Source organism: Geotrypetes seraphini, chromosome 8 (genome assembly GCF_902459505.1).
Source record: "Geotrypetes seraphini chromosome 8, aGeoSer1.1, whole genome shotgun sequence".
Taxonomy (NCBI): Eukaryota; Metazoa; Chordata; class Amphibia; order Gymnophiona; family Dermophiidae; genus Geotrypetes; species Geotrypetes seraphini.
In genome coordinates this window covers 56324462-56338414 of record NC_047091.1, presented here as the reverse complement: position 1 = coordinate 56338414, position 13953 = coordinate 56324462, and the positions used below count along the sequence as shown (strand labels likewise).

At 41.5% G+C, this 13953-nt stretch overlaps 1 protein-coding gene and 1 long non-coding RNA gene across 3 annotated transcripts in view; one reads left to right on the top strand and one right to left on the bottom strand.

Annotated features, from left to right (window-relative positions):
- The window catches only part of LOC117364687, a 238090-nt gene that overhangs the window by 110980 nt on the left and 113157 nt on the right, over positions 1-13953 (bottom strand). The gene's annotated exons all lie outside the window — the stretch shown is intronic.
- The window catches only part of LOC117364683 (cytochrome P450 2C23-like), a 64979-nt gene continuing 58081 nt past the window's right edge, over positions 7056-13953 (top strand). The window contains exon 1 of the mRNA XM_033954156.1: positions 7056-7238. Within this exon, the coding sequence (XP_033810047.1) occupies positions 7056-7238 (183 nt within the window). The remainder of the gene's footprint in view (positions 7239-13953) is intronic.

Sequence of the window (13953 nt, the reverse complement as noted above, 5' to 3'; positions counted from 1 at the left end):
ACACCAATCTATGTTTGAATTGCACTATTATATATACTCATGTTTTATAACTTTATTTATTGTTGTTTCTTATAGCTAATTATTCCAAGGCAGGATAACGTCCTTCGTTCTGGTTGTAATACCTTTCTTGATAATACCTAGCATTCTGTTCGCCTTCTTAGAGGTCGCTGCGCACTGTGCCGACGGCTTCATTGTTTTGTCCACCAGTGCCCCTAAATCCTTCTCTAGGCTACTTTCTCCCATTACCAGCCCTTCCATCATATAGCTGTACATCGGGTTTCTGTTTCCTACATGCAAGACTTTACATTTCTCTACATTAAACTTCATCTGCCATTTATTTGCACACTCTCCCAGTTTGTTCAGGTCCCTTTGTAAATCTTCACAGTCCTCTTTATTCCTAACCCCACTAAAAAGTTTTGTGTCGTCAGCAAATTTTATAACTTCGCACTTCAGCCCTGTTTCTAGGTCATTTATGAATACATTGAACAGCAGCGGTCCGAGTACCGACCTCTGCGGAACACCACTCGTGACCCTTCTCCAGTCCGAGTAGTGGCCCTTCACTCCTACCTTTTGCTTTCTACCTGCCAACCAATTTTTGATCCATCTATGTACATCCCCTTCCACCCCATGGTTCTTTAGTTTCCCAAGTAGGCGTTCATGGGGTACCTTGTCGAAGGCTTTTTGGAAATCCAACTATATGATGTCTATGGGGGCCCCTTCATCCATTTGTTTGTTTATTCCTTCAAAGAAGTGCAATAAGTACATGGATTGTACTATTTTGGTGGAATAGTTTATTTGGAGCCAGAAATTATTCCATTCCAGATCAGTAAAAGTATGATTTATATTCTCTTCCCATACTTCTACAAACCAGAAAGGTTAGGAGGAGAAAATTGCTTCAATAGATCATAAAAACAGGAAGCTACATGCCCTAGTAATTTAAACATAGAACAAAATTTAATTAAGTCAGGCTGTAACTTAAGATTAGCAATAGATACTTCACCCATTTATGAGTTTTACCTTTCATTCTCTCCTTTGCACCTCTCATTTATCTTCCAGATTTCCCCCATGTCTTTCATACCCTTTCACCAGTAATCCTATTTCCCTCTCTGTCTTTCCTCCTTCCATAGTCTCCTATCCCTTTCTATCTTTTACTCATTAACAAGTTCCTCATTTCTATCTTCTGTACTCATCTTCTCAGCCCTCATCTACCCTCTACTGCCTTTTATCCCCTTGCCAGTTCTAGCCTCATCCGTCTCTTCTTCTTTCCCTTGTCTCCAGGACAGTGGTGTAGTAAGGGTGAGTGGCACCCAAGACGATAGCGCCCCTCCCCCACCCTCTTCCCCACCCCCCTGCCTGCGAGTTCCCCCTTCCCTTTCCCCGTACCTTTTAAGCTTCTCCAGCATTAGCATCATGCTGCCACATCGGTGTCAGCTCAACCCTTGACATCACTTCCTAGAGGTGGGTCCCGGAAGTGACAGAGAAAGCGCTGATGCCAATGCAGGAAGCAACCTTGTGTCAGGGAAAAGCAAGGGGCACACGCATGCGGCAAGGAGAGGAACCGGGAGCGAGCGAGTGAGCGGGCGGAGTGGAGGAGCGGGTGCCTCCACACCCTTAAGAAGGCTGCATCCGGGACGGACCGCTCCCCCCTTACTATGCCACTGCTCCAGGACATTCTATCTTTTACCCTCTACCTGTGTCTGTATATTATTTACCAGAGTAACAAATTGTGGTTCATAATTTGTCTTGCACATTCATAACAGACTTGAGACTTGAGCGGCATGCGATTCTGTAAATGGATGTCTATTTTGAAGCCATGCCCACACCACTTCTACGCCTATCCTCTTAGGCGCAGCTTTTTCTGATGGGCATCCATGAAATTGTAGACGCCTATTTTGTGAATCGCGTCCAGGCTTTGGACGTCTAACTTCCAATTATTGCTTGTTAAAGTTGCTAATTGGGCTTATTATCCACTTTATTTGGATGCCTAAGTCGATGGACATTCACACTGTGGACACCTAAAGTTAAAAATTCTTTACAGAATCTGCCCCAAAATGTCCATTCTCAAAACAGCAAGACAGCTATTTATGGCACCAAGCACAAGACATGCCGGTGCCAGTGCCCAGATGAGGGTAAGAAGCGTCGGGGGAGGTGCCGGATCGTGGCGGGGGGTGCCCAATCACGTTGGGGGGATACCGAATTGTGGCGGGGGGCCCAATCGTGTCGGGGGGGGTGCTGGATCGCATTGGGGGGGAGCTAGATCACGGGGGGAGGGTGCCGGATTGCGGGGGAGCGCTCGTAAATTGAGCCATGCTCGGTTTACGAGGCACCGATTTTGAAAATGTTTTGCTCGTCTTGCAAAACACTCGCAAACCGGTGCACTCGTAAACCAAGGTACCACTGTATATATATATCTTTATTCATATTTTTAAAACTCACAATAAGTATAACACAAATATAATCATTTTATACTTTAATATTATTTATTATATCATCAAATTATAGCGTTCATCAAATATCCCCCCTCTCTTATATCCAACAATTAATCATAAACAAAAGAAATCATAAAATATTTCCACCCCCCCACCCTGGACGTGTATGAACAAAAGGGAATTAATATTATTTATTCTATGCAATAATTTCAATCATTACAGTATCTTGTTAATGGCTCCCAAATAACCTGAAATTTTTTAAAATTTCCCTGCTGTATAGCAATTATCCTTTCCATTCTGAATATGTGGCATATAGAGTTCCACCAAACACTGTAATTCAGCCTCTTCCAATTTTTCCAGTTATTCGTAATCTGTTGTATGGCAACCCCTGTCATAATGAGCAGAAGCCTGTTGTTATTAGAGGATATTTGGCTTTTAGCCCTCATTGACATGCCAAACAATACAGAGTCATAGGATAATGCCAGTGGATTGTCTAACAAATTATTTATTATTACTTTTTTTTTTTTTTAAATGACCTATGTAAACGTTTTGGTCCTTAGTACGTCTATCTTTTTTGGCCATTCTCAAATATAAATACATCCACATGAAAAACGCACAAAAGAAAAGTTTTTGTCTAGGCATTCTTAGTAAAACTATTCAAACAACTGAATTCAAGTTTCAGGTTTATTGCATTTGATATACCGTCTAAAAACCTAAGCGGTTTACATTAGCATAGCAGAGGAGCACTTCTAAGAAGTACTGTAGTGAATTTCACATTAAAAGTCTTTCTATCTTGCTTATATTGTATGGTGAGCCCTCCAAAACCCACCCAAAACTTACTGTATCCATCTGTACATCACAATAGCCCTTATGCCTGCAGGTGTCATCTTAATGCAGCTAAGCCAACTTCTTTGAAACTGCGGAACATTGTGTTAGGGCATCATGTCTTGCTACAGCTCTGTTTTCTCATCTTGGCTCCTCAAGAGGATCTTCAGCTGGGTAAGTAGAATTAATTTTTTTTTTATATGCACTATATATGCACATATATATATTTAAAATTTTTTATCTTCTTTCATTTATTTCTATTTTCTATTTCTTTAATTTTTGATCTTGGAAATATATTATATGTTATTACATATTTTTAGTTTATCAGGTACTTTAGCTAGATTGTGAGCCTTCAGGACAGATAGGGTCATTTTTTCTCAAGTTCCTAATTTCATTTTAGTTTGATACATTGTAAACCACTTAGGTCAGTAAAATGCAGGAGCGGTAGATCAAATCTTAAATAAACAAACATAAACAATCCAAGATGGCCGACGGACTAGTTAGCTGAGCAGTTCATTGTAGCGCGCTTGCTCATCTCTGCTTGTTTGTATTCTTTAAAGGACTTTACCTGTGATTATGCCAAAAAGGAGAGGCCGTAGCGCCGCTGGATCCTCGCGGTGTTCTGACCCAACCAATCTCGGCAATATTGAGGAACTCCTGTGTTGAATGCAGGAGATCTCGGGGGCATCGGCATACCTGCTGGAGATGCTCCATAGCGGCAAGACAGAGGCGACCTCCCTGGGTTTAGAGACCACCTTGAGCCCCGATGCCAGAGCACCTCCCCCTCCTCCTCAGATTTCCAGTTCACCGCGGGTGGAGGAGCTCCCGGAAAACGGTGCGCACTTCTCCCCAGAGGCCACTAGGAACATGTTGGGGAGCTTGGAGTTGGACTCCCTACATTTGCAGGAGAGTCCTGTGGTTGCTGAGGAATTAACAACTCTGAGGGTGGATCACAAACAGGAGAGTCACCGTCAGGAGGAGATGCCAGTTGGTGAGAATATTGAGTTTAAAAATGTTTCCTTTACACTTGAGAAGCCCAGAGAGGTAACTCTTGAAACTATCTGGGATCTTGTGGCAGACCTGTCAAAATCAATTCAGCCAGCTGGTTCAGCTGGAGCATAAACTTAAAGCCCAAGAAACTGACATTAAAAATTTCAAAGTTGAATTACAAGATTTAAAAAAATTCCAGTGTGAACTTTTCTCAGGAAATAAAAGATTCCAAACAAATCACAGAGACATTAGTGATAGATAACAACAATTTAAGAAGAAAATTAGAGTCTTTAGAAAATTTCTCTCGCACTAACAACCTAAGATTGATTAATTTTCTTAGAGTTGCGGCAGTAACTCCTAGAGACGTGTTGAAATGTTATATGATGGAAACTAGAATTTCCAGAGGATATGTTACCACCACTAACCCAAGTGTATTATTTACCTATCAAAAGTGGAGAGCAATTAAAATCACAAGGGGCTCCTTTTACAAAGCCGTGCTAGGGCCTTAACGTGCAGAATAGCGCGCGCTAAATTTCCACGTGCGCTAGCCGCTACCGCCTCCTTTTGAGCAGGCGGTAGATTTTCAGCTAGCGCGCACTAATCCGGTGCGTGCGCCTAAACCGCTAGCGCACCTTCGTAAAAGGAGCCCAGAAGATAACCAACAACCACTTAATATCTCAACAATCTTGGAACTCTTGGATAGGGAAGTGGCAACAGCAGCAACGCTTCTTCTTACAGTTGCTTTAGCACCAGACAAGAATTGATTACTTAGATTTTTCTTTAAAAACAAACAATAAGAATTTCTTGGACACAAAATATTAATGTTTCCGGATCTGGCACGGGACACGCAGAGACGTCGATGTGAATTCTTGAACTTAAAGCCAGGAGTTATTGCCTTCAGGGCGACTTTTTTTTCTTCGTCACCTGTGTAAATGTGTGATATTATATCATATGAAAAAATATGTTTTCTTTGACCCTAGCCAATTGACAACTTTCTTGTCAGGGGCTCGCCTGGAAGGAGGGAAAATATGAGCGCTCATTGAATTGTTTGATTTCCCCTAATGCTTGTTGTTCACCGCCACGAGCAACAAATTCAACACGCTCCTCGCGATGCCATTGGCACCCACTGTCGTCACTTCGGAGGGAGAGCCCATGTGGTCATAAGGAACACATTGAAATTGGGCACCCCTCCTCCCCTCCACCTTGTCCCACTCCTCCCCCACTGCGCGCATCCCCTTCCCTTTCCCTATAACTGCACTGCCACGAGCAACAATGTCAACGTGCTCCTCGTGACCATGTCAGCTCCTACTGACGTCACTATCAAGTGATACCTTTGTTTTGTGTGTTTATACTTGGTGAGATTTTCATTGTCAAAAGGCTCTGGATTAATCCTTGATTTTGATTTTTACCTTTGCCTGATGCAATTATATAGGGTGGTTTTAGTGAAAGCAGTGAGGGCATTCAGGTTTTTTATGAGCAACGGAACATTTAGCGCATTAAGGGGTCCTTTTACTAAGGCACGCTAGCCATTTTAGCGCAAGCTAAATATTAGTGCATGCTAAACACTAATGCATCCATAGACTATACTGGATGTGTTAGCGTTTAGCATGCGCTAAAACGGTTAGCGTGCCTTAGTAAAAGGATTCCTTAATTTAATTTATTCACTTATTTTGATGTAAACTGCTCACACATTTGATGAGCGGTGCATCAAAACTTAAATAAACTTGAAACCACTGCTAGGTGAATATTGATCAACCATAAGTCTCCATAACCACATGTGAACATGTGTAATTATTTACCGTAAATACTCGAATAAAAACTATCCGAATATAAACCGAGGTAAGCTTTTTTCCCCAAAAAAGAGGGAAAAAAGGTTGGCTCAAAAATAAACCAAACTCATGGTAGTCTCACAAGGTTACTGTGGGAACTTGTGGTAGCCATTTTGAGCAGTGAGACTGCACGGGGCAGGAGCACAGGATTATTGCTCTTGCCCTGGTTTACCACTGGACCAACAGAGTTTAAGATAGGCCTGGGGAGAGGCCTGAGATGGGTCCATCTCTGTTCTATCATTCCCTGTGAGAATTTCCCTAACCCCTATTTGTCTGTCATAATTAGATTATAAGTTCTATTAAGCAGGGATCGTCTCTTACATGTTTAATGTATAGTGCTGTGTATGTCTTGCAGCACTATAGAAATGCTAAGTAGTAAGACTCTAATATAAACCAAGACCCCCATTTTTGAGCCTTCTTTTGCCCAAAAATCTAGGTTTATATTCAAGTATATACACAATTTTTTTATAATTTGATAGGCATAGAGATTGACAGCTTCCTGTATAACGTTCTATCTGCTTTACTAAAATTTGGAGTTAATTGCAGGGTTAACATGATGGCTGTTGAGCTGTATTTCTCATGAGTCAAGTACTTATTAATTCCATTTAATATAAATATTTAATAGCTAGGAGCACTTGGGGAGTGATTTGTGTTAAGCTGAATCTCTTAGGGAGAGGAAGAGAGTAGATGTCATGGATAGGTAGACTAGATAGACCATATGGACTTTATTTACCTTCATTTTTCTCTGTTTCTAATAGTGTGAACCATATATGTCAGTAATTATCTTTCCTAATTATTCACTACATAATAATCAGCATGATTTAGAAGCATTGTTTAAATAATAAATTGATAATCCAGTTCACAGCAAGGTTGCGTAATCAGGTTCCACCTATGCCAGAAGTCAAATTCATTTGCATGAATGTACTTGGGTACTGAGCAATTCTTAGCCACCAAGACAAAAGCATTCTCAACATACTCAAAAATGGAGCTGGTGGGAACAAGCGCATTCCTTCTGCTGCTATGTCTCGCCTCACTGATATTAAGCAGAGTCCTGAAGAAGATGAAGCAAGGTGTTGGCAAACTACCACCTGGACCCACTGCTCTTCCCTTGCTAGGAAATATCTTGCAGCTGAAGGGTAAAGAACTCTTCCGCTCAATTCTGAAGGTACATCGTCCTATTTTTATTGTTCAGTTGACAGCAGCATTGCTTCATTTTTTTTTAAAAAAAGCCTTGAAATCGAAGCACTTAATAAAGAAGGGATTGAGTGGGGGGGTAGAGTACCACAAGAGTGACCAGATGCTCAGAGCCCTATATTAACATAATCAAAATTTGTATTAATATTCAGAGATAAATTTTGTAACTACATGCATGTGTAAAAGCTCAGAGTTGGAAAGCACTTTAAATATCTTTATTAAAATAGGTTAAAAAGCTCCCCCACCCCCAATGCAGGATGAAACATGGTCTTGTTGGGGAGTAAACTTTTACCTTGTGGTGTCAGTGAAAAACATCGCCAAAAGGCATTGCAGGATCTTCCGATTCCAAAGGAGGATTCCTACACCTTAAGGTAAAAATTAAGTCCCTGAAACAGCCCATGTAGGGCAAAACATGGCTGTGTCAGGCAGTTTTATAACCTATTTTACCTCTCTCTTTTACAAAAGCTTAGCATGGTTTTTGCACCGGCCGTGGCGGTAACAGCTCCAACACTCATAGAATTCCTATGAACGTAGGAGCTGTTACTGCCATGGCCGGTGCTACAAACTACGCTACGCTTTTGTAAAAGGTGGGCTTAATAAAGATTTTTTAAAGACTTTTCAACTTTTGACCATGGCTGCCTCCACTATTTCCTTCCTTTGGGACCCAGCAGACCATTTATCTTGTTTCTTGAGTAAAAGGCATGCCATAATTTCCTTGTATGGACTTTCACAAATTTTCAAAGCTATAGGAAGCATATACATCTGTGGATAAAGGTGAGCCAGTTGATGTAGCAAATCTAGATTTTCAGAAAACTTTTGACAAAGTTCCTCATGAGAGGCTCATGAGAAAATTAAAGAGTTATGGACTAGGAGGCAGTGTTCAGTTGTGGATTAGGAATTGGTTATCGGATAGAAAATAGAAGGTAGGGTTAAATGGACGTTTTTCTCAATGGAGGAGGGTAAATAGTAGAATGCCGAAGGGATCTGCACTGCTATTTAACTTATTGATAAATGATTTGGAAATTGGAATGACGAGTGAGGTGATTAAATTTGCAGATGACACTAAAACTGTTCAAAAGGTGCTGATCAGGAGCAATGGAGGAAGGGGGTACATGATTATTAATTAATTATGTGCCATCGACTCATCCTGGAGTCCTTGCGATTTGATGAATTAGAGGTCTAAAAAGAGAACTGTTTTGTGCTATTCAATGGCGTACCTAGGGTATGTGACGCTTGAGGGTCGATCATTTTTTAACACCCCACAGTATAAAAAGGGATCAGAGGAGCACACCCTAGGAGCTTCACTCAATGTAGACTGTCCCCCCCTCCCAGTTCTGCTCCCGCCGCTGCACTCCCCCACCCCCACCTTGGTATGCCACTGCCTGAGGAAAGGAATTTTGGTCTCCAAAACCTAGTAAAAATGTATTAAAATTAGACAGATAAAAAGATTATCTTATTTCATTTTCTATTTATAAATATTTGTCAATATAGCTACAATACTACTTTATTCTAAAGCACCCAAAAAATATTTTTTCTACCTTTTGTCATCTCTCGTTTCTACTTTCCTTATCTTCTCTTCACTCTTCATTCCATCCAGTGTCCACCCTCTTTATCTGTCCCTCCATTTTTCTCTTTGTCTCCACTCCCTCCCCCATGCTCTGGCATCTCTCCTTTCTCCTTTCCCTCCCTCCTTACCATCCCCAGCTCATCCCATGGTCTGGCATCTACTTACCTTCTCCTATGCCCTCTGATCTCTCTCCTCTCTTCTCCTTCCATTGCTCCTCTCCCTCTATGTTCAGGCATCTATTTTTCATCCTTTCACTCCCTCCCTTCTTTCCCGATGGTCTGACATCTCAGTCTTCTTCCCTTCCCTCCCACAATGCCCCAACATCTCTCTCCTCTCTTTCCCTTCCATCTCCCCCTCCCCCTCCATGCTCTGATATCTTTTCTTTCCTTTCCCTCCTTTCACCCTGGTCTGGCATCTCTTTCACCTTTTCTTCCTTCCCTCCCCCAACTGGGTGGGGTCCGGGTGGGGGTGGCCTTGGGGTGTCTGAGTGGGCTACCTTTGCAACGGGTGAGTCCAGCAGGAGGGACTGGGCATCCCTCTTGCCAGTGAACTTTGGCGGGGGAGGGGATCTTGTAGGAGAGATTGGGCATCTCTCCTTCCACAATCATTTTGGGGGGTCATGTTGGGTGCAGCAGGAGAGATTGGGCATCTCTCCTGCCGGTGATCTTTGAGGGGGGTGTCATGGCAGGTTCCGTTAGGAGAGATTGGGCATCTCTCCTGCCACAATCATTGCAGGGGGGGAGGGGAGGGGAGAGACAGACGATTCACGATTCTCTAACTGGCACTTATGACAGACGCTGGTTAGAGAATCGTGCTTTTAGGTGAAGGACTGGTCCCTCCCACGCCTAAAAGGTCTTGTTTTGGGCATTTGGGACTTGGGTAAATTTTTTTTTTTTGAGAATAGGGCTTAAAGGTAGATGTAGTAGCAGTCTGGCCAATTAAACGCCTGAGTATACAGGTAGGATCGGAAAAAACCCACATTTTGGATGTTTTTTCTGAGAATGGACATTTCCCTGCTACTTACTTTGGGCACTTAAAGCCTTAGGCCAAAAAGGGACTTAGACCTTTTTTTTTATTATTATGCCCCTCTATGGGTATATCTCATACCTACCAGGTTCAATTTTCTAGTAAATGGAGCAATCTTCATGGCGTTTCGCAGGGATTCCTCCCCCCCCCCCCCTCGCCATTGCTCTTTAATATCTACATCTAGCATCCTTAGGATTAATTAATTTATTTATTTTTTAAAAAATTATGAATTGCTTAAATCTAAGCGATGTACAAAAACATTTACAATTTCAAACGCAAACATTGTAAAATGCAGCAAACAAACAAGTCAGTCTCTCCCACAAAATTTCCTCAATACAGAATTATTCAAATTTAAAACAAATAAGGCAGGATTCCCTCTGCAGAATGGGACTATTATTTCAGCTGGATTTTTACATCCAACTGCTTCTTCTCGTCTTTCTCAATCTTTATATTTTCTCTCATATAAAGCTTTTTGGACTCCCAATAAAATGTTTTGTGCAGGCTTTAGAGATAAGCTTTGTTGGCATTGTCACTCTGACTTGGGTGATCTGTCACATATGGTTTAGTCCTGTCTTAACATTACTACCTTCTGGTCACAGGTTTGGAATACCATTAGGAAGATCCTCCCGATTCAATAGCCTCATCTTCAGAGCCCTTGCTCTTGTAGATGATCTTGATAATTGGCAAAAATAATCTTTACTCAATATCCTAATTGCTCTCACCATCCAAATGATTTTACATAATTGGAAATCAGCTGATCTGTTGAATATCTCCTTCTGGTGGAAAATGGTCCTTCTGATTCACTTATATGAATCCAAAGCTCCTGAATTCTCCAAAAGGAAAACCGCAATAACTAACCCCCTTTTCTATGAAACCGCGGTGGCGGTTTTTAGCGCAGTGAGCCATGCTGTTCCCGACGCTCATTGATTTCCTATGAGCGTCAGGAGCAATGTGGGCCATTCAGCGCGGCTCTCTGCGCTAAAAATCGCTAGCACGGTTTAGTAGAAGAGGGGGTAAGATTTGGGACCCCATTGTGAATTTTACTACTTAAACGTTGACATATTTTATTTATTTTCTTGTTTTCAATATCAAATGCTGTTTACTGACTGTTCATTATACTTTGTACCTCTCAACTGTGGGTGCATAATCTATCTACATTTTATTCCCATTTCTTTCCCAATGTACAGATATATAATGCTATTATACTTCGTCTCTCTCCAGATTATATGCTTGTCCTTATTGGAGTTGCCAAGTATGTTTATGCTTTCTCACATTGGGCTACATTCACAAAGCAAACCGATTGTGCACAGATTGGTTTGCGACCCCTTTACTATCAAATTTCCCTCCAGCCTGATTCACTTACCTCTCCTGCAATCCGCTTCGAATCCATGCATGCAAATGAGGTGAAACACATGCAAAGTAGGCTGGGACGCGATTCACAACACCAAATTTCAGATTCGACTGGGCTGGCCGATCACCTGAAGAAGAGACTGCTGGGGACCAGTCGAAAACGTCTTTCGGACTCTCCAGCCCTGCTCTCTGCATACCCTGCTCTCTTCTCATGCCCGCTCTGCCCCATGCTCTTCTCGTGCCCGCTCTGCCCCATGCTCATCTCCTGCATGCCACCCCGATGCTCTTCTCTTGCCCGCTCTGCCCCATGCTCATCTCCTGCCTGCCACCCCGATGCTCTTCTCTTGCCCGCTCTGCCCCATGCTCATCTCCTGCCCCATGCTCATCTCCTGCCTGCCGCCCCGATAAAAAAGCAAAAATTTTTTTAAAAAAGTCACGGCCCCGAAAACCTCCTGCAGCCCCAACTCTCCCGGTCTCTTCCACTGCCCTGAATGCCTGCCTGCCCCGAAAACTGCCTGCCTCGATCGCCTGTCTGACCCGACTACCACCCTTCCCCACAGTGCAAGCCTGTGGTTTTAACCTGCAGGCTTTTAAGCGGGTTAGAACGGGCTTCTAACATTTGTTTGTTTTTAAACCTAAGCTGGGCCCGGAGGTCTAGCGCATGCGCAGACCATCTACAGATGATCTGCGCATGCGCGGGGATCGCTTAACAGTGATCTGTGCCTGCAGATGGGGGCATTCCTCCAATCACCCCATCTGCATATTTACTTGTTGGGAATTTGTTGGGCCTGCCCGGATTGGGCCCAATCGGGCAGGTTAGTGAATCTGGCCCATTGTCTCTTTGTAAATTGGATTTATCTGTGCATTGATATGTATACACATATTGGCCTCCACCGTATTTGTTCTTCCTTATTGTGTTCTTTTTTGAAATAACCACAGAGTTAGAGAACGGCGTCTACAAACAATTGTGTTTTTTAACAATTTCTTGAAAGACATATGATCTTTGCATAATCTCATTATACCTGGAATAGAATTCCAGAGATTAAGATTAACAAATTTGGATATTAAACTTTACAGGTATACAGATGACATAACTATTGTGATTCCTCTCTTCTTTTTCATCTCAAACTACACGGTTTATATCCTCTGTAAACGTAATTGTCGAACAACGGATGAAGGAATTTAAGTTGAAACTTCATTCTGATAAAACAAAATTCTTCTTTGCAAGTCCATCAAAAAAAATTAGTTTGGACAATTTGAACTTGAATGGTATTCTACACCCCGTTGCACCCTTAATATAAATTTTAGGGGTTTACTTGGGTCAAAATCTGTCAATAGATGCTCCTTTTACTAAGCTGCGCTAGCGGTTTTAGTGCACATGCTAGACGCTAACTCCACAATTGAGCTGGGATTCGTTTTTATGCGTAGCGTGGGGGGCAGTACACCCTAATCTGCAGCCCGCACTAAAAACGCTAGCGCACCTTAGTAAAAGAAGCCCTTAGTCTTAAAAAGATTTTTGTATGCTTTGCAGTCTCTGGTCCTGAGTATTTTGGACTATTGCAATATAATCCATTTTGAGGGTTACTGAAAAACAATCTTATTCAAAACATGGCTGTTTGTCTAATTTTTCATTTAAAGAAGACAGACCATGTGATACCTTACTATCAAAGATTACATTGGTTTTATGTATCAAGCAATGGATTGGTTTGGTATTGGTTCTCAATTTATACCAACGATTCATACCTTTTATAGTTCCCTTTCTGCCAGATTATATATTAATAATACTTTTTCAGAATGTATTCGTCTGGAGAGGGGAGTTAGGCAAGGGTGTCCATTATCTCCTTTACTGTTTGATATTGTTTTTGAACCCTTGTTATTGGCTATACAGCAGACAAAGGAGATTCAGGGTATTCCTTATGCAGATCGGGACTATAAGGTCTCTGCATATGCAGATGATATTTTGCTTCATTTGAGGAATCCTGAAACGACCATTCCACATTTATTAGATTTGATTAATAGATTTGGGAAATTTTCTGGCTATAAAATAAATTGGAATAAATCAGAGGTTCTTCTGCTAAATGTACATTGTCCAAAAGGATTATTTGATTCATTCCCCTTTCTTTGGAAGGAAGAGGATATAAAATATTTAGGAATTTGGATTTATAAAACGCTGGAAGAAACGATGAATGTAAATGAAAAATCTTTATTGCTGAAGGTCACAGAAATATGTCTTGGTTGGGGAGAGTTCAAACGGTTAAGATGATGATTTTGCCTGTAGTTTGCTACCAAAAGGGTATGTTGCCAGTGTTTTTTCAGGAGTCCTTTTACAAGAAATTAAATAATATTCATACTGAATTTATTTGGCTGGGGAAAGCTGCAAGAATTGTTTTAGTATCTTTACAAAAACCAATTGCAGTGAGGGAGAGTAAATTTTCCCAATTTTTATAGCTACCATCAAACCTATATTATGCGTCAGGGTATGTATTGGATCCTCCCTGAGCTCATGTAAAATCTTTCAGTTATGGTTGGAATGGCAACTCCTGTCTTCATTGAGATTGGGTCACTTTTTGAGTATCAAGTTACCTAGGTTGTTTAAGGACAATAGAATTTTATTAGATACTTGGGAGACATTAAAATTTATTAATAATTTAACATCTATTCCAATTCATAAATCCATCTGTCAGTCCCTTTGGCTGAACTCCAAGATTCAAATTGGCGGGTTTAAGATCATCTGGAAGGCGAT